This window comes from Panthera pardus, unplaced genomic scaffold (genome assembly GCF_024362965.1).
Source record: "Panthera pardus isolate Hobbes unplaced genomic scaffold, ASM2436296v1 HiC_scaffold_7, whole genome shotgun sequence".
NCBI classification, from domain to species: domain Eukaryota; kingdom Metazoa; phylum Chordata; class Mammalia; order Carnivora; family Felidae; genus Panthera; species Panthera pardus.
In genome coordinates this window covers 3278035-3302991 of record NW_026527002.1, presented here as the reverse complement: position 1 = coordinate 3302991, position 24957 = coordinate 3278035, and the positions used below count along the sequence as shown (strand labels likewise).

The window sequence follows — 24957 nt, the reverse complement described above, 5'->3', positions numbered from 1 at the left end:
GATACTTTTCTTGTGTCATTCCTTCCTTCGAGAACAGCCAATTCCTTTATTCTATGTATTTTCTTTCTGAAAATTCTAGTGTTCTGATGTTTGAATTCCTGAATAGAATATCTCTAATATTTTTTCTGTCTTATTGCCTACTTGTTATTTTATTCCATTTTGACCACTTCCCAACTTTATTTTGTAATCGTCCTACAGTCTATAGTTTTTTTTCAATATTTCATCAAAGTTTTAACATCTTGTTTTTTTTCTGAACATGTTCCTTTTATATGTAATGATGGCTTTAAAAAATTATATAATAGTCTCTGGCAGTTCTCTGAAAATATTATAGTATTGATCCCTCTCTCTGGCTTTTTTTCTTGACTCCTGTGTTGTCTGTTTCCTTCATTTCTTTTTCCCTCCGCTTTAGTTGTTGTCTTTGATGTGGACAATTTTCTTCAAATATCAGTGATCCTTTGGTATCAGTCAACATTTAGGAGTCAGGCACTGAAAAGCGAATTGATAGCTTTGGGTAGACGATGCATGGTTACATCCACTACCGGCCTGCATTGTGGAGTTATTAGTGGGAACTCGGCCTTCAGTGGCACAGTCCAAATGTATTATTTGTGGGTTATTTCTCTTAGATCAATTTCACAATAAATTTTACCTGCCCCCTTAGTGGTAAAAAAACAAACAAAAACAAAAACAAACAAAAACAAACAAACAAAGAAATGAACAACACCTAGCTGCCAGTGTTCTGAGAGTTTAGGAGAAAGGCAGAGAAGATTGCTGTCCCTAGTATCTATCTCACTTTATTGTGGTGCAGAACCTTCCCCCATGCCGTCTGTCGTGCCTGGGGCCAAATACTCACTTTTGCTGAATTCTAATTCAATCTCCTGTTCTTGGCTATAATACCCCTGCTTGCTCTGACTCCTATCTGACTCTGTAAAGTGAATTTCTGCTAGACATTGACTTTCACTTCGGCTTTCTCAGACCTCCCAGGACAGTTCCCACGGAAATGAAAATCTACTTTCTATTTTCAAAAAAATTATCAACAACTCTGTTTATTGTCATCAGAGTTGCAGGAGGGGAAAAAAAAATTAAAACATCCCTTTTAACCCCAGATCTCTGCACTTGCTTAAGACTTGTTCAGATTGCACATATGGGGAAGGTGTCTTTGTTCCAGCTGCTATAACCGAACACCGCAGACTGGGTAGCTTCCAAACAGAAGGAGTTTATTTCTTACAATCTGGAGAAGTCTGAGATCGGTATGCCGACATTGCTGGGCGAAGGCCCTCTTTGGGGTGTAGACTCCTTTTATTCTCACGTGAGGGAAGTGGATAGCTGACTCTGTAGGGCCTCTTTTATGAGGTCACTAATCCCATTCATGAGGCCTCCACACTCACGACCCAGACACCTCCCAATGCTAGTACACTGGCATTAGAATTTCAACATATGAATTCTGGGGAGACACAGGCGTTCAGACCAGAGCAGAAGGCCCTCGATTTGTCTTTTGATAGATAATCCTGAAGGGGTCAAATATGCTTTTTTCTATGCTATTTCAATATCTAAAACTAACCAGAGGAAGTTTTCTAGGAATTTGCTTATATACACAACATCAGAACAACTGAATAAGGATAGTTCCTAGGGCACAATTCTATAGCAGCTGTTTTCGGGCTCCCTGACATTCTTAAGAATAAAGACGTATAATAGGATATCTTTCTGCTTTAGAATTCCCCAGATATCTGGGCGACCACAGGTCTTTGATCTTTAACTGGATCTTGGGTTTTCCCTTTCTGATTCCCGGATCTGCGTACTGCCCAGATTACCTTCGGTGGTAGTTGGTAGCATCTGGACATGTCCCAGAACTACTTCGGGCCATAGGCCTCCAGAAGCCTCCCGGGGAGACTTCCAGTAGCGCCCGGTGTAGACGTGACTTCTAGAAGACCTCCCGCTACCACAGGACCACAAGTTTTCACAATATGGAGGATCCCAGCTACTGTCCCTTCATGATGAGAACTGCCCGCTTTGAGAGTGATTGATAAAACCACAACCCATTGTTTTTTTACCCCCCCTACAACTGCAGAACCTCAACCTCCATAAAAAATCATTTATCCCCTGATGATTCTGAGTGTTTCCAAGAAATGAGTCCGTCCGTGTGTCCAGGGCTCCATTTCTCTTTCTTTCTTCTTCTCTGGCCACCTCTATCAGATTCTCTTAGTTACTGTAGACTCTAACAAGCATTACTGTTCCTCCGGGGCACGGAGGCTGTTTCTATCAGATCCCATCCCTTCCTCATGTAATGGTAGCCAGTGTTCTGGGAGACATTTCTTACAGGCAGCAAGGCATCGTTCCTTGTACCCTGTTATTTTAAAGGCATTTTCTCCAAAACATTTTTCTTCAGGTTTGTTTTCCCCTAAGGAGTTATCTCCCAGGGGCACAGACAGTATTAACAGGACTTATGGGTGTCCAAAAGGAAACAACAACAACAGCAACAACAACAACGAATCTGAGTAATTATGATAGCTGTCGGTATCACTTCTCGATTTCCACTATTTTTGTATACGCCTGATGTACACATAGGCGTTGCTTTCGGCATATCTCCACTCGCTCACGAAAGAGTGCCTGCAAAGGTGCTTTTTGTCCTTTTTATTCAACTTTAATGGACTTTACTTTTTAAAATGCTTTCAGGCTTGCGGTAAAACTGTGCAGAAAGTTCCTTGCCCATCTTCTCTCACACAGAGAGAATCTCCTCTATTATTGAGATCTTGCACCAGCGGATCAATTTGTTACAAGCGATAAGCACAGACTGATACATTATTATCAACTAGGGCCCATAGTTAGATTCACCAGGGTTTACTATTTGTGTGGCACAGTTCTCCAGGTTTACCGAAACGTGTGTCCAATAAAATAATTGAACACTTTGGCTGAAAAAGTGAAAAACTCTCCACCTTGCCGACCACAAAAACGAGGGCAAGAGACTTTGAACTTTAGGAACATCACGTAGCTGAAAAGTGCCTGAGACACAATTTTTAGCTTAGATCTTGAAGCTTTTATTCTCCTATGCTTTTTTTCTCCTTGCCTTTCACTTTAATCACCTTGAAAACAAAATAAGTCAGTTATGCGAAAAGTGTATAATCTATATGTGACACATATGTACCCTCATCATTCTAACCTGGGGAGCAGGAGTGACTGAGAAGTCTTTGTTGGAGGTGAGGAGCGGATATGGACACATGCATTGATACGTCCCAATTACTTTGTCCCCTAGTACAACATGGTCGCCTGTGCTTGCTGCTGTGTATTCTCCGTGTCCATTGCTCTAGATAAAAATTGGCTGGGGCTCCACTACGTGATTGGTTTACCAGGCTTGCCTTTGTTTCATTATTATGGGAGTTGCAAAATCGGGTCTTTAAGCTATGTTAGACAGCAAATAAGGATTTGATGAGAATCAGTAGCCAGGAGTGAAAAGCATACATTTAATTAAAGTGTGGCCTGTGCTATCTATATTCATACCTAATGAGGGACAGGCCTGTGGGCTTAGCAGAGAAGGAAGGCCTAAAAGTATTAATAAAAAGCTAAGTATGCAGGTAAGGCAAGTTCTAGATACTTTATTTCCGAAATCAGCGATAGCATAAACAATATTTTGCATATTTTTGTCTTTGCATTTAAAGTTTCCAAAACTAGTAGGAAATATTAAAAGTGTAATTATTTCATGTATGGCTTTCCTGGGTAGTAGTTAACTTAAAGAAAAACACTGCTATAGTTAGAATTCTTAAGGAAAGTATTAATCTGTTAGATCTCAATACCTATTTCCAAACTGAGAACAAATTAAGAATTATTAGCGGTTAGGTAAAACATGATTTGCAACTCTGTGACATTTTAATCTTTTGCCAAGATGCAAAATGATGTGTGTTCCCAAATCACATCCTAAATATGTTCCTTGGTAACTCATAAAACCTACTAAACGGTTCCAATGTATAAATTAATGCCTTATTTTCAGATGATAAGATATAGCCTTTGTAAAGTTATTTTCTGATTATTCTAAGCTAAAAAAAGAACATATTCTTTTTATTCTAATGGAAATTTTGAACTAATTTAAGGATATCATAATAATTAAAATGCTATTAAACAACAGTTTACATTAGTTTTATCAAAATTTGTTTTTATGGCATGAATATCAGATTTCAACTGATCAAGATACTCATTCTGCTCTTATAAGACACATATGGTTTTTTGGACTTTGTTTTAAAATTAAAAATTCAGAACAAATTAGTTATTTGCATTTCTAATTATCTAATATTTGGTATCAGCAAAACCACAAAACCAAAAGGCAAATGAACCTCTTTTTTAGAACCCATAAATCTCAAACATGAAACCAGAAATATTTTAGAAAGAAACGTCTGGAATTATCTATCCATCAATTCTGCTTTGCCTAGTGATGAGCTTTGCTGTTTTGAAAGTCTTATTAGATGAAATTTCAATTACGCTAATAGATTCTCATTTCCAACTATCTTGATTATAAACTCAAGATGCATTTTTTTCTGCTATAGATAGATCTTATTTCCTTTTATTTCTCGTGAGCATAAACAGATCCCACTGTTACATTTTGAAGACCACAGATAAATCAACATGTCCTTTCCTGCTAATTTTTTGTACACTCTCTCAGTTTTTAAACTCTACAGAAATGATGTTCACATGGCAATAAAGCTAGAGACAAAGTTATTTATATATTATTTCTTGTCTCACAAAGGACTCCATCTCAGTGTATTTCATATAGATGATACTCAGAGTTTGATATGTGATCAGTTTACCTGTTAATCAATGTCAGATAGATAGATAGATAGATGACAATCAACTTAAGGTGTCGAGGGTTCAGTGATAAGGTAAAAAGAAATAGAGTTAATCTTAATATCAACAGTGGCAATACATATGGGTTTCCTTGAAAAAAGAATTGGGGGTGGGGCGCCTGGGTGGCTCAGTCGGTTGAGCGTCCAACTTCAGCTCAGGTCATGATCTCTGGTTCGTGAGTTTGAGCCCCATATCGGGCTCTGTGCAGACAGCTCAGAGCCTGGAGCCTGCTTCACATTCTGTGTCTCCCTCTCTCTCTCCCCTCCCCTGCTCTCTCTCTCTCTCTCTCTCTCAAAATAAATATTAAAAAAAGAAAAGAAAAAAAAGAATTGGTACATTAGGAACTTTCGATGTCTTGGGAGCATAACTCATGGACTACATAACACATTCACATCAAAGATATATAAATAGGCAGCTGTTCTGCTGAACAAGGAGCCCTCATTTTCAAACAGCTCTGCCCCTGCAGGCATGGGTGCCCACTTCACTTCCTGACTGCGCGTGACGGAAGGAGCTTGGGATGCAGACCCCAGCATGCATTAGTACCCTCTTCATATGGGAGCTTCTCAGGGCCCAGGATGAATCTCAACAAGACACTGCCCAACACGGACACAGCAGTAACCACTGGGGGGCGAACAGGGAAAAAAGGGCAGCAATATTATTTGATGGCATCACATAATACAGAATTTTTCTTACTTGCCAGATCTGTGCTAAGAGTTTCATACACATTATTCCCATTCGATCTTTATAAAAGGAGTTGTTAGCTTTCTTTTAAGATGAGTAACAGAACAGGTAAGTCCATTTGCCTGAAATTACAGTGGAAGGATTTGCATACGATTGTTTGTGAGTATGAAAGCCATCTATACTGGACCCTGCCACCTTGCCACCATGTCACAGGCCAAGGAACATTTGGCACTTGTGCTAAATCTTTCTTCACGTGGAAACTTCGGAAGGGTCTCTTCTTCCACAAACTTCTCGCAAGAGGAATGCCTTGCATGGTGTGGGGGCAGCCGAGGAGTGAATTATTGTATGCCCAGACTAGCGACATGAGACACAGATAGACAAATGCTTTGGTGATCTGATTCTAGGCATTTGGCTAACGAACTCCTTGTAAGTCCTTCTGGGTGCCCGCAGTGGACACCGTGGGATTCTCCTTCCGCTCAGATCAACACACACGGAGTCATCACGACTCCAACAGAGAAATCACATCTGTATTGTCGAAGGCATCCCAAGAGCGAAGCTAATGAGGGACCAGACACAAAATTTCTAGCCATGTCAGTGAGTGATGCAAACGAATGGAAGGAAAGTTCTGTGCACCTACACCATATTGCCACACTTAGTCTGTTTCTGAGTTTGGAACTCTGTATGAATCACCGACTTGGAATCAGGAAAGTGGCATCAGCGTGCTATTTTAAAACCATCTACGTCCTCTGAGCTCGGTGCGCCTTTTTCTGCCCATTTGAGTGCATTCTTAAACATTTAATTAGTATCTCAGCTCCGCGGAGGTAGAAGTCGGTGTATTTGCTTAGGTAATTAGCAATGAAGAAAAAAGCATCTAATCACTGTTGGAAAGTGAAAGATTGGAATTTGAGAATATTAGTGCCTGGTTTTCAAAGCTGATAAGGTTAAGCCTCTCAAAGAAGAACGCAAGTGTATTGCGAAGAGCCACATATAATTTGCAATATAATCCTACCTTCCTTGTCTTTGAAACACAATGAACAGCATTAGGAAGTGGCATTATTAGCACATTCTAATCTTTCACGCAGCACTCATCGGCTTAATCAAAGCTGCAGGACAGCTTGTCTAAGCACGCCGCCTGCCTCGGAAGGGCAAATTGCCAACACGGCCCCACCTAACAGCATGTGGTTTGAAAAGAGAATGCACTTGTTTCCGGCTCCCTGTGTCGTGAGTTTAAAATCAGTTTGTATTTTCGCGCAAAGACTGAAGTTAACGTATTATTTGCTTACGTGGCCGTAGGTAACATTCGCATGTGAACCTGCAGAACGGAGTGCTCTCGGGTGTGCTCTCATTTGCCTAAAACCTGTCCTGAAACCCTGCTTTTTCTGTACGTATTTGTACTAAAGTTGAGACTGGAAATATCTTAAAGGACATTCACCACAGAGGGGCAATAGAGTGGCCTGGGTAAGATTTTGGAGAAGACAAAAAGGGATGACGATGACAAACCCTGCTTAGTTATCCCAAGTATGCACAATGGAGACCCCCCCACCCCCACCCCTGCCTTCGCTACTCTTGGAACCGTGGCTTCTCACCAAGAACAGCAAAGGTTGCCTCCTTGAGATTTGAAACACACAAACGTATCAGAATAGTTTTCTCCAAATAGTTTTAACAGAGGAGTAATGCATTCAAACACAACCCTTGAGCATAAACGTTTAAACATAATTTCTCCTCCTTCCCTTCCCTTGTGAGATGCTAAAGAAATTCATTGAAGGCTCTAGGAATGCTATTTAGTCAGGCGCGACAAATATTTCCCAAGTGCCTACCACTGTCCTCTTCCTTTATGTCTCCTCACCATCCTAACAGAAGCCCTTCAACCTTCCAGCTTCTCCCAAAGTGTGGGTACACGCCACCTAGAGTGGAACCATTTGGGCCAGATGTTAAAATCCGCCCACCTAAAATTCCTAGGCCCACCTAAACTGAATGAGAGTATCTGAGGCCTGGGCTTCAGATCTGCATATTTACCAACATCCAAAAAAATAGATACATAAGTAACTAACCGCAAAACACAACAACACACACACACACAAAATTGGTGAACTTTCTGCCTTGTGCTAATTCAGTATACGTTAAGATTAAGCTCCTCTAAATTTTGTCTCTTTCCTTCTCTTTCTCTCTCTCTGTCTCCCTCTTTCTCTCTCTGTCTCTCTCAAACACACACACACACACACACACACACACACACACACATACATACACACACGTCTGTATGAGCTCTTCCGATGGACTCTGCTACTGTGTAAGATTTTACAGACATAAATTTTATTGTTTTTAAGCTTTCTTAAAAATGTTTATTTATTTATTTTGAGAGAGAGAGACAGAGGGAGAGTGTGAGAAGGGGAGGGACAGAGAGAGAATCTCAAGCAGGCTCCATGCTGTGAACACAGAGTCCAATGCGGGGCTTGATCTCACAAACTGTGAGATCATGACTTGAGCTGAAATCAAGACTTGGACACTTAACAAACTGAGCCACCCAGGCTCCCCTGTTTTTAAACTTTTAAATATTTGTAAAGAATTTCACCTAAAGATATATTCAGTGGACACTGACTGGTAGGGATTAATAGAAAACCTGGAAAAATATAACAAGCAACCCTCAAAGTATTTCTTTGAAGTACATCTCATGCTGGGTAGTACTCACAATTCTGTTTCTACTATGAAACACACACACACACACACACACACACACACCAATTAAGAGATCATTTGAAAAATCTGATAGCACACTGGACCAATGTCATACCTACCTAATGAATAAGTTGAACAGTATTTAGCAATGCAATGAATCCTCATTGGCACATGGGGAAATCATGGTATTAAGAAAAAGTAAAGAAAACTCACCACTTCTTCATGTCTGCATTTTCTCACGTTAATTCCATTTATCTGCAAAGAAAAGAAAACTGTGGTTTCACGTGGCCTATTGTGAATTGAATTTATATTTTGGTTGCACATAGAAAATTAGGGTAAAGTGTATACCTGCAGAATTGCATCCCCGATAAAGAGCAGACCTGAAAGTTCCGCTGTGAAGACAGAAAAGCAATGATTATGCATCGACTATTTTCTTCATACATATGAAAGAGTTTTATAATTAAATCAAAGCAATATTGATACAAGGGGGGAAAATAAATGTTTTATATAGACAGCGTCGTAAATGATCCACAAGTAATAGAAATGCAAAAACAATCTTATGATTCCGCCCAGATATTGAAACACCTATTTCTGTTTAATCCTATCATTTCAGATCTTACAGTTACCAAAAACTGGTCGCTCTTCTAGATGGATGACGAGATTTTCTCATGTACTTATTGTATTAAGGTATCTATGAAAAAGCTTGAATCTAGACATTCAGTCCTTCGGCTATGGGATCAGCTCTGGGTTTCCTTTTAAACATTAGATTGTCTTACTGATTTCAATTGCTTTACATCTTTGGTGTGTTTTTGAGTGAAACTTCATGATAGACTGAGTAAAACTTCATATGAGAACAGAAAAAAATATATATGTCAGGAACTGCTTATATTCGACAGGACTTGTTATAATTAAGTTTGTGGATATGTTTGTTTGCTAAATGAAACAATTGAAAAGCTATGTGGTCCCTGATTTATAGAGTCACACTCTCTCTTCTCTTTCCCCTTTGCTTTTCTGTGAAAAAAGTGCACCCCAAAAGTAATAAAGGGAGAGCCTCAGGAATCAGACTCAGCCACTTACTGCCTGGTCATGGGGAACGTGGAACTGGTCAATCATATCCTAATCTATAGTATTTAATCCGACATATTCTACAGTAAGGATGGCTTACAAAGGAATGGTTACTATATAATTCTCTTAACGCTTTACCTCTTTGCTCCTTGGAGATTTTTGAAATGACAACTGGAATATTATGTTCTGCTCCCCCCTGAAAAGAGAAAATCATATATTGCGCTCTTTAATTGCAAAAAATAAAAATGCAGGTTTTAGTTAGAAAACTGTACATGCAATGAATAATCTGTGAATGGACACCAGATAGAATTTAAACAAACTTGTGGAGTTTCTCTACTCAGCACATAGTGCTCCCAAAAAATGTAATCTACCTGTTTAGAATTTCACGGTGATATCCAGTAACTAATAACAGTTGACTTTGAAAGCTTTTGTTTTCCATATCAAGATTGGAAGTGCTTAGATGGGCATTCTCTTCAATGTGTATCATGCTGTCCATTGTAGAAATTCTTATTTAGCATTCGAATACCAAATAATTATGTATTTACATTAACTGGCTAAGTTGTTCTAGGCTGCTGACCAAGCACAGGCCCCCTTGGATGCTAAGTAACTAAAGAGACCTTTACCTTCACAAAGTGATACAGAAAGTCAGACTGCATATGCATGATGGGAAAGGGATCACCTGCATTTCTTTAATTAATAGTAGATTCCTCTTAGTGTGAAAGTATATATGAAACAATTAACAAAATACAATAAACTGGCAAGAACATTGTAGTAATTCTTCATCTAATTGGCCAAATAATATATGAAAAAAGAAAAAAAAATATGTGAGTTAAACTTATATGGAAGGAAATAAAATAAATCCCTGAAATGAGCACATAAAACTTCTGTTTCGGTATGACAGAGTTGAGAAGGTTGAAACCAATAGTTGAAAAATCAAATGAAGGCATTAAAGAATAAAATGTCATGCACAAAAGAAATATAGCACTTTTAATACAGGATAGTTGCAAAGACAATCTAAAATCCCACTGGGTTTCCCAACTTTCAGAACAAGTAAACTTCTTAAATATTTTTTATTTAAGGACAAAAGTTATTTCGGAACAGATGTTTTTCCATGAATGTCGATTTTTAACTCTTAATTGTCAACATACTTAAATATAAGATGGGCAATTATTGTTGAGAAAAGTAATGACATTCAGCTTTTTTCTTGGAAAGTAGTCCCTTTTCCTTCTAGAATATCAAAGAGATGTGATAAATAAAATATTGAAACCGTCTTACTCAGACTGAAATTCAAACCCAGTGCTAACTCTCTTTTCTCACTATTTCTCACCAACCAAATATTCAGCTCCCACCTTCACTAGCTCTGTAAAGTCTCTGACCTAAGCTACATAGCTCCTAATTTTCCTTTGCCTTTTGGTCAGTATGCCCATAAGAAGCACTAATTGTGTCTAACATGACCTCTCATCTGACCGAAGGATAGTGATTTGTGACTGATAGTGTAGTTGAATGAACGCTTATTTAACACACAATAAACACTGAATACAAGGTAGCTATTATCCTAATTAGTCTATCAATTAAGGTTTATGAATAAAATTACATGGCATTAGAGTGGTAAATAAGCTTAGCACTAATCCATTCTAAGACCCTCAGCATTTACTATTTAGGGTTCCCAGTTCCCAATCCCCTATTTTTAATTCTATTCTTTCTTTCCCATTATAATTATCAGCTTCCAACCTACTATTATCTTTATTCATTTCTTATATTTATTTGCTTTCTTTCTCCTTCCCCCATCCGTAACTAGAATGTAAGTTCCAAGAGGGCATTGAATTTTTTGGTAATTTGTTTCACACATTGATGTAAACTCAATGCATGGAATAACGTCTTTCTTTTTTATCTTTGAAATGTTTGTTGATGAATGAGTGAATGAACAAATGAAGTCAGAAGCTTTTCCAGGACTAAGATAGCTCCATTCTTTAAAGCACATTGCAGAATGATTTTAAGTAGAAGCCAAGAATGTACAATGAATCGAATGACCATAGTCATAGTTGGTGTCTAGAGACACTTGGAAATTGGAAGGAATTTTAAGAACACATCTCCATTTCTAAGAAGAAAAAACTGGTTAACTGAGATGAATCATCCACCAATGAAGTTTCAGGTGGTAGAAAAAGAAGAAACAAACTCATCCAGATACTGTATGGCTCAGATATTTGGGGGCAGAGAGTGACATTGTTTATGTCACTCTTCTGTGTGTGATTATCATCAGAGTGTTTTCCTTCAGATGTTTTGCTTTTCATAGTTTTTTCTCCTTGCACTATTGAATCCAAAGATTTTCTTAGTGCCCAAGATTTTTCATACCAGTTACCATGGTAGGCCAGTGGGAAACCTCTCGCTGGGGTCTGCCTTGAGAAAAGACAGTTGGAATAGCGATTTCTGAGGGCGAACTCAGTAACCCCACTCGTCTCTCAACACCTGGAGACTTGTAGCTATTTTTAAATGACAGGATATAACTAACACCTATTTTGTCAACATTTTTTTTTCTTTTATATGTAAAATCTGTCCTGAAATTTGAATGATTTGAGTCCAAAGGTGGGTTTTTCATTTTTGGGTCTTTTTAAATCAGACATTAAGAGCTCAGAAAGGATTCTTAATCTAATTGCAGAAAATTACTTTATTAATTAATTAAAGAGCAAATTTTTAGACAAAACTCGGGATATAAAATTGGAACTTAAAATTACAGTACCTTAATTTATTGGATGAAATGTGAGAGCAGTCCAGCTCTATTAAAGTTAATTAGATTTAGTTCTGGACCTAAATGGGGAAATGTAAGGTTGTCCAGTCAAGAATCAAATAACGCAACTCATCCTATTTAAAATAGGTGATAGACTTCCCATTACACTTAGAATAAAACCCCCAATCCTCAGCGGTCCCCCGTCTTGTGATCTCAGCCTGCCTCTGCCTCTTCATCCTGGACCTTCATCACTCTGAGCACCAAAGGACATCAATATATACTATCCCCTCTGCCTGGACACTTTTTTCTTTTACTCTTAACCTGGTAAACTCCTCAGATTCAAAATTTCAGCTTAAGGACCCCATTTATCAATGTCTGCTTACATGAAGTAATTCACTTCTGTAACACTGGATCTAGGCTATGATTTACATTTATTTACATCAAAATTTGATCAATGTCTATTTTCCTACTAGACTGTAAAGGTCCTGAGCTCCATGCAGAGCTTCCTTTACTGGCTTCTCCCCAACCTACCCTTCGGATGGCTTCGGTACATGGCTTGTGGTCAAGTTTAGAGAATAAATGAATTCATTGAACTCTGTTGTTCCAGTGTAAAATCAAGACGAGGGAAAGTGAGGCAACATTCTACAGTGCATCCCAGAAAATATTAAAACATATACCATTCAATGTATAATTAAGCTTATGGCTAACTTTATAGGAACCAGGATATAAAGTCCCATCTAAAACATTTTTAGTAGTATTCTATATAAAGCATTTGCCAATATAACTGTGAAATTCCACCAGATAAAACCCAGAATGTTTTCAGAGCTTGGAGAATTCTGCCAAACAAATATTTTCAGTTCAGCATTTTCATTATTCCAATCAATCAATCAATCAATCAATCATATTCTGGGATCTGGGGGGAAAAAAGAAACATAGACCCCACCATTATATATATACTTACAGCAATAAAAATATTTGTAAACAGATAATAACAACACAGTAATTAAGGTTAAGAGCCCAATGAACAAGTACGGGAAAAGCACCTAAAGGAATATAATCTGAAAGAATATTGGAAAATATCCTTATCTGTTCGATTGCCATGCTTATCTGCTAGTATCACCTAGTTTGATCTCAGCACGAATTAATGATCCTTCCCACATACTATATGACTGCCTTCATATGAAAGTCCAAAATAGAGACTGAAAGTACGTTAGTGGTTGCATAAAGCTGAGTTAGGGCGATAGGTGGAGAAGGGGATGATAACTCAAGGATATGAGGGGGATGAAGTGCTCCAAAATTGACTATAGTGATGGTTGCACACATCTGTGAATATAATGAAAGCCACTAACTTATAAATGTGGTTACATTGCATGGTATGTGAATTACACCTCAATAAGCTATTTAATTAAAAAATGCTCTTTAAAATGATAGTCGGTCAGTGCTTTTAACTGATTCTTGGGACTAATCCATTAACTTCAACTTAAGCCTTATTACATGCCTGGTATCCTATTTCTATGGTGGAAAGGTATATATCCATGTTGTCCCCGGTGGAAACAGAAGAATCAGACTCAAGTGAAAAGAAAAAGGAACACAATGAGGAGAAATGCAACCATATGCAAACTAACATCAACAGTTGATATTTAAAGACTTTGCCCTGAAATCACTAATAAATTGAAAGAAAGAAATTTATTACACCTACTTTGAAAACATAGTTTTATTGGTAAACTTGATAAAAGTAATACCAAGTCCTTGATATTAAATTCTTTGCTTGATCCTAGACTCATTGATCCATTTATTTTAGTTTTGAATAAACCGTAACATAAATAATTTAGAAAGGAAACATTATTTGTGTTCCCAGGTAGAGAGTTTCGAAATAAAATTATTTCTAAATAATTTTCTATATCTATCTATATCTATATAATATATATAACTATATATTATATATGTATTTATCATATATTTTATATAATATATGTGATATATTATATATTCCATAATTACATGTTATATTATGTATATATATTTTTTTCTATATATTCCAGTTTCTATACCTATAGAGCATAGTTATTAAGAGCCTTCTCTTATTATTATTAATAATAATAAAATGTTATCTGCTTTAGGTGAAGTTTAGGCCTAGCTCTGCCCTGTACGACAATGGATAAATTACTTAACCTCTTAGTACGTAACCCCATTGTCTATAGAGGGATAGCAATAGTTACCTACTTTGCTGGATATTAAGGCCAAATGAAACCAAATATAAAGTATTTAGCTCAGCATCTGGGATTTATAGAGCAGTCGGTAAATATTTGCATTTATTATTTATAAATGATAAAATTTTAATAATAATTATAATTTAATTCTTGATTGTGCAACGTTAAGGCTTCCACATAAAAAATCACCTTTTATTGCAAACATATCCTTAACGGACATAGATGGCAGTGTCGTGTCTGTTGAAAAATACTCCAGAAAACCTTTTCTAGTAATAATATGCAAAGACCCATCTCTAAAAGGTGATTTGTTAAATGACAATGACCAGAGGCATGATTTAATAATATGCAAATGTATGATGTTGTATTTGCAAAGATATGGAAGACAAATAAAAGGGACTTACTTTAAGGTGAGTATCCACAGAGTGATTCTCAAAGGAATGAGGCAAAAATACAAGAATATTGGGTCCTCTGATGCGAAACTTTGGTGATTATTGGGAATGTAGGTGTGGAGACCATGAAGTCATTTTTGGAAATGGCTTAGTATCTGGAGAGTCCAGACAAAGGGATGAGCATGTGAAAGAAAGATTCTACCCGAAGGCCAAAAGGCAGGCAAGGTGGGAGGGAAAGGGGGCAGAAGCTGAAGAGTGGGGAACAAGGGACAGAAAAGTCCATAGGAATTCAGGAACTCGGGGAAACTAGACAAGGGCCCAGATCAGAATGTCCTGCAGGACCAGGGAGAGGATATACCAGCCAGCCTAATAAATCTGAGAGCTTTAGGTGTGAAAATCAAAAACAAATGGACACCAGCCTTGAAAATTCCAAGCAGACAAAACCAGTTTAAGTCATATAAATAAAGCTTAATTTAGCTTATTTTGCAAGGCTAACTTGACCCGAGTCATGTTTTGTTCATGCCTCCTGAAATCATAAGCAAAACTTGACTTGTTTCCCAAGTTTGATACGGAGGAACCACTAAGCAATTCCCTATCATTTAAGAAAATTGTAATGCAGTCTTAAGACCAATCGCCGTGAAAAACAGTCACTGCCTTCCCACTATACAAGCTGCTGTATAATAATATACCCCTGAGCCTCATTCTGTGTTTTGGTTTGAGGGCTCCTGCTCTGTGAACTGTCTTCTTGGTGGGTGCATGATGAACTTTTATTAACTACGACTTGAATGATTCATTGCTTTTACTTCTGTGATTTCTGAACTTTTTACAAAAGGAAGCAGTTTCAGTCTGACACCAGAGAAGGATAAATGATTATAAGTGGAAAGTTTAGTGATCCTTTAATTCAGTTTTCGGAGAATGATCTTTTGGAAATTTAAAAATGTAAATAAGAAGAGCTTGACATTTTATTGAGTGATAAACCAAAACAAAAACGGATACAAGGGAAGAAACACGCAATGACTTCTGAGGGACGTTTTAATCAAGGAAGACTGTCAACAATGGTAAGAGACAGGAAGAATCATAAAGAATTGTCAGGAAAGATCCAGAGTTACAGCAGTTGCCAGAAGTGTTCTCAAAAGCAACACAAGGGTCAAAATAGCTCGAATGAGCAACGCTTTCTGGAAGACAGCCCGGGGAGTGAGCACAGTGCATAAAACCCCAGCATTGGTTCATGATTTAAGTTTCTGATCAGAAAGCATGGCCATCATTTCTTTCTATCTTGAGATCCTGGAGTCGGAGCTTGTGGGTGAAATGCCATTTAAAGACAACAGAGAGCTGGGCCACGTACAAAGGTGTGTGTGTTGTGCCTCCAACTTTCATCTTATTGTAGCCTGGCTCAGTTACACATGCGTTCCTACTAGATCTAACTGTAGTGCAAGAAAAACTGTAACACGGGACAGCAAACGCAGAAACAAGCGGAGATCCGGGGATAAGCATGTTCGGGGGGTGGGGAGGGGGGTTAAAAAGAACCCCTTTTATTTTTAGGAGCTGGAAACAAATCGATTAGCTAAACCAGAGGATGGGGACGTGGAGGAAGACAGTCAGCCTTGTGTGTGGACGCTCCACCTGTCAGGACACCTGCTTCACCACGTGCTGCGTTAGCACAAGACTGTCACCTGCCCAAAGGTCCTTGGTTCAGTGTTGTGAGGTTTTTTTCCCCTTGTTTAGAATTAACATGGATATATAGGTAATTTTGGTCCCTACCTTTCCGTGGTAAAACACTCTTGTTTTGAAAAGATGGGATTTTAAGAATTTAAAAAATAAATTTGTCTCTGGAGATAAATCTGATTTCTATATTAAAACGTAATGTGACTGATGCCAAAGCTCTTTTTGGATGACTGTGTTCCACACTGAGGGTCTAGCATTCTTCAGATACGATTTAAGATGATAACTATGACTTTTCAAAGGAGAGTCCCGGATCTTGTAAGAAAGTCCTAATAATGCAAACTAAAATCTTAAGGTAAAAAAATAAAATAAAATAAAATAAAAATAAAATAAAATAAAATATAAAATAAAACAATAGGGGATAAGACAAAATTTGAAAAGAAAATGGATTAAAATTTACTTACATTGTAGTTTTAAAAATTTAGATCTTCTACAATCTTTCATTATTATTTACAATTCTCTCTTATTCCTTAGGATTATAGGAAGTTTTGAGATGGAAACTCTCCTTAATGTGCACTACATCTTAGTGGCTTCAAGGGAGGAGATCGAATCAAAGACCTGGAATCAAACTGTACAGACACGTGGCTACCTCATTCTCCAAGCCACCTGGGACTAAGCCACACATTTTTGTCCCAGAAGTTTCAGTGTTGTCTCAAGAATATGGCAGAGAAAATAAAAGGAGGTAAAGGCTGACTTTTTCTTCCTCACCCTAATAGGGAAGTCTCTGCCCGGAGAGAGTGTTGGGAGCAAGACATTATTGTACATGGACAGGTGACATCAAAGCTTAATGGACATTGGTTGCTTCCGTCATATTACGCCGCCCACAGTCTATAGCCCCTGGGGCACGTTGAAAGCATTAGAACAGATGCCTCTCTGTGACGTTGTCCACTATCTTTGGTAGCACCGGCCGCCATGTGGGAAAACTGAGGGGTTGCCACCATGTACAAGGCTGACAGTTGAAGAAAAACCCATCAGCCAAGATCTGGCAGGAGCACAGAACATGGCCCATTGGCTTTGACTCGTAACGGCACATATTGGAGTGTTTTAGTGTTTTCTGACCAAAGACAAATGGTGGCCATTTTGTTACCTGTTAGTCAGGCTTTCACAAATAATTTTTTGGAAGGTGAAACTGAAATAATATCACCATATGTTCTCAGTACAATGAAATTCAGGAGCACCTGTAGAAGTCTTCGCTATATTAGTTAATGTCTTTTTAATTGTCAAAGATGCACCCTTCCTTTTGTTATTTCCAGTTGAGATAGTCAAGGTTTTTAGTCAATAACTCTCACTACAAAATCTCCAGTGTGTGTCAGCAGTGATTAGTTAACTGAAGCAAATAAGGATAAGATATACACTCATATATTTATGGGAGTATTTATATTATTGGTTCAAATTGTTCTAGCAATAAGTATACAAAACATAAATAAATAGAAAAAAATAAATGGTCAAAGTTAAAACATTAATTCTGCATTCGGTTAAAATATTTTCTTAAATGGTTATATATATATATATATATATATATATATATATATATATGCAGTGTGTGTGTGTGTGTGTGTGTGTACACACACACACACACACACGCACACTAACAGAACAAAATACAGCTTAAAAATAAAAAAGCAAGTGTCAGAGGTAACTATTGAGAAAACCAAAATGGAAAATCCTAAAGAGAAACTTTTCAGAATGACTGGGTAATAATCGAAATAATAAACTTAATTTTTGTATTTCTGATTAGTGTATCATAAGAATTGTAAGATAACTTCCTTTTTTGTCAGAATTCCTAATATATGGCACAGATTGCAATTCAAGCACTGCTTTTGTGGCCAATATTATGAATGGAAAATGCACACTCATTTGATTTAGAAAATTAATCTATTTATTGATGTATAAGAGTTTTGTTTGGAATGAAATAATGAAAATATTAAATAGACATAATTCATTTGGCAAAATTCCTGATATTTTAGAATCTGTTAAAATTGTAGCATTTTAATAAAAATAAATAACATCATATTATTGAGTTTAAATTATAAATGGAAATAGAAAAAAAATAGAAAGGAAAATTTCCCTGCATAAAACTAATGTAGCTCCACTGTCAGAAAAAGAGTCAGACCTGTTAGGTAAAAATGCTTATCTCAAATGAAACCACCTCCCGAGATTGGATTTTATTCATATTTAGCTTTTGTTCTCTCTCATGGACTTTTTACTATCTTTAGTGGTATCTTTAAACCCTTCAAGCAATCCCAATAAATATCACAGAAAAAAACAAAAACAAACAAAAAAAGCTTGTCTGTTGTATCATATAATTCCCATGGCATCATTTCCACTTCTTATAACTTGTACTGCAAACCTCCCTGGATTTAGCTGATGGACGATAAAGTGAAAGTTAAATACATATTTTAAAACTAACATTTTATATAGTAATATTCTTATCACTTGACAACACAATGCTATTCCACACTGGTCCATTTTTCTAAGTCATTTTCATAATGTCAGCTAGAACTGATAGTCACCAAATTTAGAGCTCCACTTTCCAAGCATATATAAACTGAGCTGTGTTAAAATTTCATGAAATATATACCTGAGATGTATGATTTTCACCCTACGTGGGCAAAATACCTAACCCACTGGCTTAAGATAAAGTGAAATTTCATTTATCTATGCAAAGATGTAGGTTTCTAAAGGGCATTTAAAGACAGCAATTAACTTTTCCAATATTTATATAATTTCCCATCCTTTTAAAATTTGTTTTTTTTCAGTGACGATAAATTGAAGGTGTGGTACGCTTTTACTAGTCAACCACATCCACAAAAAACAAAGGCATTTAAAATTCATTAATAAATGGAAGTTAACAGGACGGTCATTTTAAAAATAAATCAGATGCTAAAACTGTGTTTACCCGATTTACTTGGCATTGTGACATGAAAATTTGCCGATTTCTAAAAAATAAAAATGAAAATGAAAACGACACAAAAGAAAAAGATGAATAAAACCCAACTAACATTTAACTACTATTAGTGTAAAACTTGTTCTTGCTCCATTCACTGGGTTGGGGGGTTGGGGGGCAGTAGCTCCTCCCCTGGCTGGGTACAGGAAGATACGCCCACAGCAACACCAGATCTGACATTTTAGGTGGTCCCAGATAAAGTTAATTACCTGTCTATGTTCAATGCCAGGTAAAATTCCCAAATACTTTTTCTAAGAAACTTTCTAAATCAAAAGTTGGCCAAGGTTTTCTGAGAACCTACCTACTTTATGTCTCAGTGCAAATATTGAAGATTTTGCTATAGCCATATTTATCTAATTATTAATCACCAAAAACCAAAATACACAAAAATGCATGCATTACAGCACAGCCTTTAAGGATAGAATGGAAATACAGGTTACCTTGATGCTTAATCCAAAGCCTCCTACAGTTTGTCTTCTAATGGTCACCGTTCTTTCCTGAAAGACAGGATTTTAAAAGTGGTTAGCATTTCCTAATACTATACTTACACACCATTTTCTTCCTCAGGGTTCTGTTTCTGCTCCTTAAAAAAGAAATATTTTGTGACAGCGTACAGGCTCTAATTCTTGCAAAACATGGGGCAATTTGTAATTTTCAAATCAAAGGTTAATTTATTTGTCAAGATAAAAGAGACTGTATTGTTAGTAAACTTCTAAACTCTCAAAAATTAAGTTCCTTTCAATGACTTTTTTGGACATATTTTGGAATCTTAACTTTTAAACGTCTTCTTATTTTCACATTCTATATTCTTGTTGTCTAAGGAATGACAGGTTTTGGTTACATAAAAATAACTCAATGTCAATGGCAAATATTATCTTTGTCAACCAAGGTCTTATCTCCATCACAACCGAGTCATCTTGCTTGTGGAAATTTGAGAGCTGAGCTGGGAGGCTGCCATGTCCCCGCACATCAACTATTCATGTGCATGTCTGGGATTGAAACTGACTAAACCAGATTCAAAATGATGGCTTGTCTGGAAAAAGAATGGACATTACACCTAACTAATAATGGCAAAGGTATTATCAATTTTCCAAATCAATTCTCTTTTTCCTTCCACAGCGGAAACAATTCAATTGCTGGTGTATGAAACAAAAATCACAAAGATCTCCACTTGGACAAATCCTCTAATTTCCAATAAATTCAATATTACTCTGTTTTGGGGCAATCATCTCTACGTAATGCATATTCTGGAGGCATATTGAAAGGTTGAAAGCTTTTATTTATAACGTTCTTCACTTATCTATAACTTTCTCATCTTTTTTAACCTCCCCCTATTTATAGTGGTTTGAGATACCCCACCCCCTTCTCTTGTTCTACCTGGGATAGATGTTGGTTATCTGATCCCCACACATGCCCAACCTCTTTGGCTACACTACCCATCTCCAAGTCTAAATACTGCTTTCTTTCTTACTCCATGGTTTTAGAGGGGCTATGTGGAACAGATGATATTATTTAAAAAGAACAAGGAGAAAATCTGGAAAATGTGTGCTTCTGATGTCTCTTCCTAAGTATTTTAAGATAACACAAAAAACAGTCATTTTGGCAGTTACAAGATACCTTCATTTAGCCAAATGTTTAGATTTCATAAATAAAAACAAAATAATGCTTAAAGGCTAAGATCACTATACCAGAAATTGAGGTATATTAACTGTTATTTATTTTGAATCAACAAATAAGCCTTTATGGTTGGAAATTGGTGCATACTAAGAAAAAAAAAAACTATTAGTGCAAATGAGTAGCATTTAATTATATAAATTTTCTTTTTGATCATGTCCTAAGTAATTTGACCTGCCTTAAAACTACAGATTTTAGGGGCGCCTGGGTGGCTCAGTCGGTTAAGCATCCGACTTCGGCTCAGGTCATGATCTCGCGGTCCGTGAGTTCGAGCCCCGTGTCGGGCTCTGTGCTGACAGCTCAGAGCCTGGAGCCTGTTTCAGATTCTGTGTCTCCTTCTCTCTGACCCTCCCCCGTTCATGCTCTGTCTCTCTCTGTCTCAAAAATTAAAAAAAAAAAACAAAAAGAAAAAAAAAAACTACAGATTTTACTCTTATAACCTGTCATCAAATTATGTTTTCAAACCCATGTTAAAATTACTTACACAAATTAAGTGTATAGGTGTATTGCAATTTATGCAAAGCAACATGAAATATAAAACACACTATTCATGTTGGATAACATCATAAACTCTACTTTTTTATTCTTTTTCTTAAGTAGGCTTCATACCCAGCATGGAGCCCAATGTGAGGCTTCAACTCACGACTCTGAGATCAAGATCTGAGCTGAGATCAGGAGTTGGATGCTTAACCGACTGAGCCACCCAGGTGCACCACTACGTTTCTATTCTTTTTTTTTTTTTTTTAATTTTTAAACGGTTATTTATTTTTTGAGACAGAGAGAGACAGAGCATGAATGGGGGAGGATCAGAGAGAGGGAGACACAGAATCTGAAACAGGCTCCAGGCTCTGAGCAGTCAGCACAGAGCCCGACGTGGGGCTTGAACTCAGGGACCGCGAGATCGTGACCTGAGCCGAAGTCAGACGCTTAACCGACTGAGCCACTCAGGCGCCCCTACGTTTCTATTCTTAAGCCAACTACTAGATCAGTCCACATTAGTGAAGTCATAAGTAGGAGAAGACGTAGTGTTTAAGAACTTTTATTGCAAAATGCATGTAAATAGGGATACCTGCATGTGCACAAGCAAAAGGTAGACACATGCATTATACACACACAAAATCTCTTAAAATAAATATTTATTGGAAATGTCCTTTTGTCGGACAGGATAAGAGAAATATGTCATATTACATAATTTTCAATTATTTCTCATTAAAGGATTAGTTAAAGGAAAGCTGTACATTGCAAATAATGGGTTTGAAATCAAAGAATCTATCAATGACTCAAATATCCACAACTTAATATGTTTGGGAAATTACTTAAGCCCTCCAAATCTGTTTTTCCAAATCTGTAAAATTTGTTTTACAAATTTACAAAATCCAGCTTTGTTTTGAGGATTGATATTTGTGAAGGACCCAGGCATGTAGTAGAAGCTTAATGAATACACACACACACACACACACACACACACACACACACAATCTGTTATTCTAGATAGAAATTCTTAAAGTCACTTAAATATCTGATCGATATTTATCCACTTTTTATTCCAATATTAAATCACAGAGTAACTCAAATACTGGAAGACTGACTCAGGGATAGATCAATTAAATGGTTATCTTTACTCTTATAAAACAGACAGGCATACTATTTTTTACAATACTGCCTATCAAACTAACAGGTTCTTAGATGGCAGTTATTTTCTTAATTCCATTTCTGTAAGGAAACAATGCTTGATTCCTTAAAATAAGATTCATCTGTATTTTCTCAACGTAAAGAATTGAGTCTGTAAAAGCAAATGCATTTTATTAGTAAATGACATCATTCTACAACATCTCGCATGGCAATCATTAGAAACAAGGGCAACTTGGTGAGTCAGTTCTATTAACCAGCCAAGTGTAGGCTGAAACACTGCTTTCCTTTGAAGGGACAGCAGGCATGGCGGGGTTATCAAAGGTCTATGCAATGCCTTTACTTCTTTACAAGACTGACTTCCAGTCTTTGGTGGAGAATATGTAGAACATGTTCCAAATCAAATACAAAATTGCTGATGCAGAGAGGAGTTTGGAGAGACTAAAGAGTCAGCAGTAACTGTTGAAAATCTCAGAGGCAGCACTTATTTTAATGTATTTTAAACACACGGGCACACACTCATGCACATGAAAACCCCAGCCAGCACTTTTCTATACTATTGCTTCATTGGGTTACTTTGAAGAAAATAAGGACAAACAAGCAAGGCAAGTTACTTCGTGTTTTAAAGCCAAATTTTTAAATTTGTCACTGCAGGTAGCAGGAAGTCTGGAACGGCAAATAACTGTTCCCAGTAGGGCACCTTGCTGATTTCTCCCCAATCTTGTGTTTGTGTTAGCTATACCTTCTCTCCCCTTTCCACCTTCCCACATTTGGTTCCTCCCCCCTCCCCCCAAAATAACTTTCTTGAAAGGCAATGTAATGAATTGTTTCGGCTACTCATCTCATAAACCAGAGAATTTCTGGAAGCTGATCTGAAGTTGTATTAGTTACATCTTGGGTGTCATAAAGCCATTGCCTAGGTAACAGGGCACTGTCTTTCAGGAAACCAACGTATTATTGTTTGTTTTAGTCTTTAAAACACAAAATCAAGAAAGGTGCCCCCATACACTCATATATATATATATATATATATATATATATATATATATATATAATTTATTGTCAAATTGGCTTCCATACAACACCCAGTGCTGATCCCAAAAGGTGCCCTCCTCAATGCCCATCACCCACCTCCCCCTCCCTCCCGCCCCCCCCATCAACCCTCAGTTTGTTCTCAGTATTTAAGGGTTTCTTATGGTTTGCCTCCTTCCCTCTCTGTAACTTTTTTTCCCACCTTCCCCTCCTCCTGGTTAAAAATCCTTTCTTTAATCTTCCTATTCCTTATAGATTACAAAGGATGGAGCCTAGGAATAATGTTGGATTTATAAAAGACATTCTGTACACCTAAATAATCAGCATTAACCTCATGACAAAAAAACTTGTTTTAAATGCCTAATTTGCTTCATATAAAAATCTATATTATCACCCTCCTGCCCTCTAGAATATTATGTTTGAAATACTCTATGTATACTGTATGAACCATATGGTAACCAAAATATAAATGTTAGCAATCACAAAATGTTACTATTATATATCTCCAGTATAGAAATGTTTGAGACATTAGGTGAAAAGAGGAGGAAGAAGTGACAACAATGCAGACACTAGAGAGAGTATCAAATGGGCAATTGTTTGCATTGATTATGTGGGGTGGAAACAAGGTATACAAAGAAAGAGATAAGGAATGTCATTAGCTCTTTTTGACAATTCAGAAAGAGTGAATAGACTTGGGAAAGGAATAATAACAAAGACTAGGTATTGAAAATCAACCATGTGCACTGACAGGGCTCACGGCACTTAGGATTATTAAAATACACTGTGACCTTGACTTTTTTTCCACTAACTTTTTCGATAGCTGAACCTGTGTTTCGTTCACAGTCTAAGCCTAAGAATTTAGCATAGGGCCTACACCAAAGCTAGGTATTCATGCATTAAGTGGGGAAAAAAAAGCTTTTGCAAGATCTTCCAAATAATCATCATAACAGTACATGGATGGCATAGGCAATATTTTCCTAATTTGGAATAAGGAAACTAAAATGCAAAGGAGTTAAATTAACTTAACCAAGATCCAAATCATGATTTAAATGAAAGTATCTCTGATTCCCACTGTCTTTTCCATAACAGCAGGCCTGTGATAACATGAATAATTGAGATGAAAGAAACAAAGAAACTGGAAAATTGGGGTGGGATGTAATAAAAACAGAGGGGACTGTGAGAAACCGAATGTTTTCCCTCTAAAATCAGGAAGAAGGCAGGATTCCCCCTCTCACCACTCCTATTACATTGTGCTTGGAGGCAGCTAGTGCATATGAGGTAACAGGCATACAGATTAGAGAGGAAGAAATGAATGGTTTTGTTTTTTGTCTATGTAGAAAATCCCAAAGAATCAACCAGAAGCTCCTGGAAATAATAAGT

The 24957-nt window shown here is 37.1% G+C and overlaps 1 protein-coding gene across 6 annotated transcripts in view; it reads right to left on the bottom strand.

Annotated features, from left to right (window-relative positions):
* SNTG1 (syntrophin gamma 1) overlaps positions 1 to 24957 on the bottom strand; it is an 881864-nt gene that overhangs the window by 252462 nt on the left and 604445 nt on the right. For all 6 annotated transcript variants that reach the window (XM_019428901.2, XM_019428905.2, XM_053896624.1 and 3 more), the window contains 4 exons: positions 19683 to 19739; positions 9388 to 9445; positions 8533 to 8576; positions 8398 to 8439 (listed from right to left, as the gene is read on the bottom strand). In XM_019428901.2, the coding sequence (XP_019284446.2) occupies positions 8398 to 8439; positions 8533 to 8576; positions 9388 to 9445; positions 19683 to 19739 (201 nt within the window). The remainder of the gene's footprint in view (positions 1 to 8397; positions 8440 to 8532; positions 8577 to 9387; positions 9446 to 19682; positions 19740 to 24957) is intronic.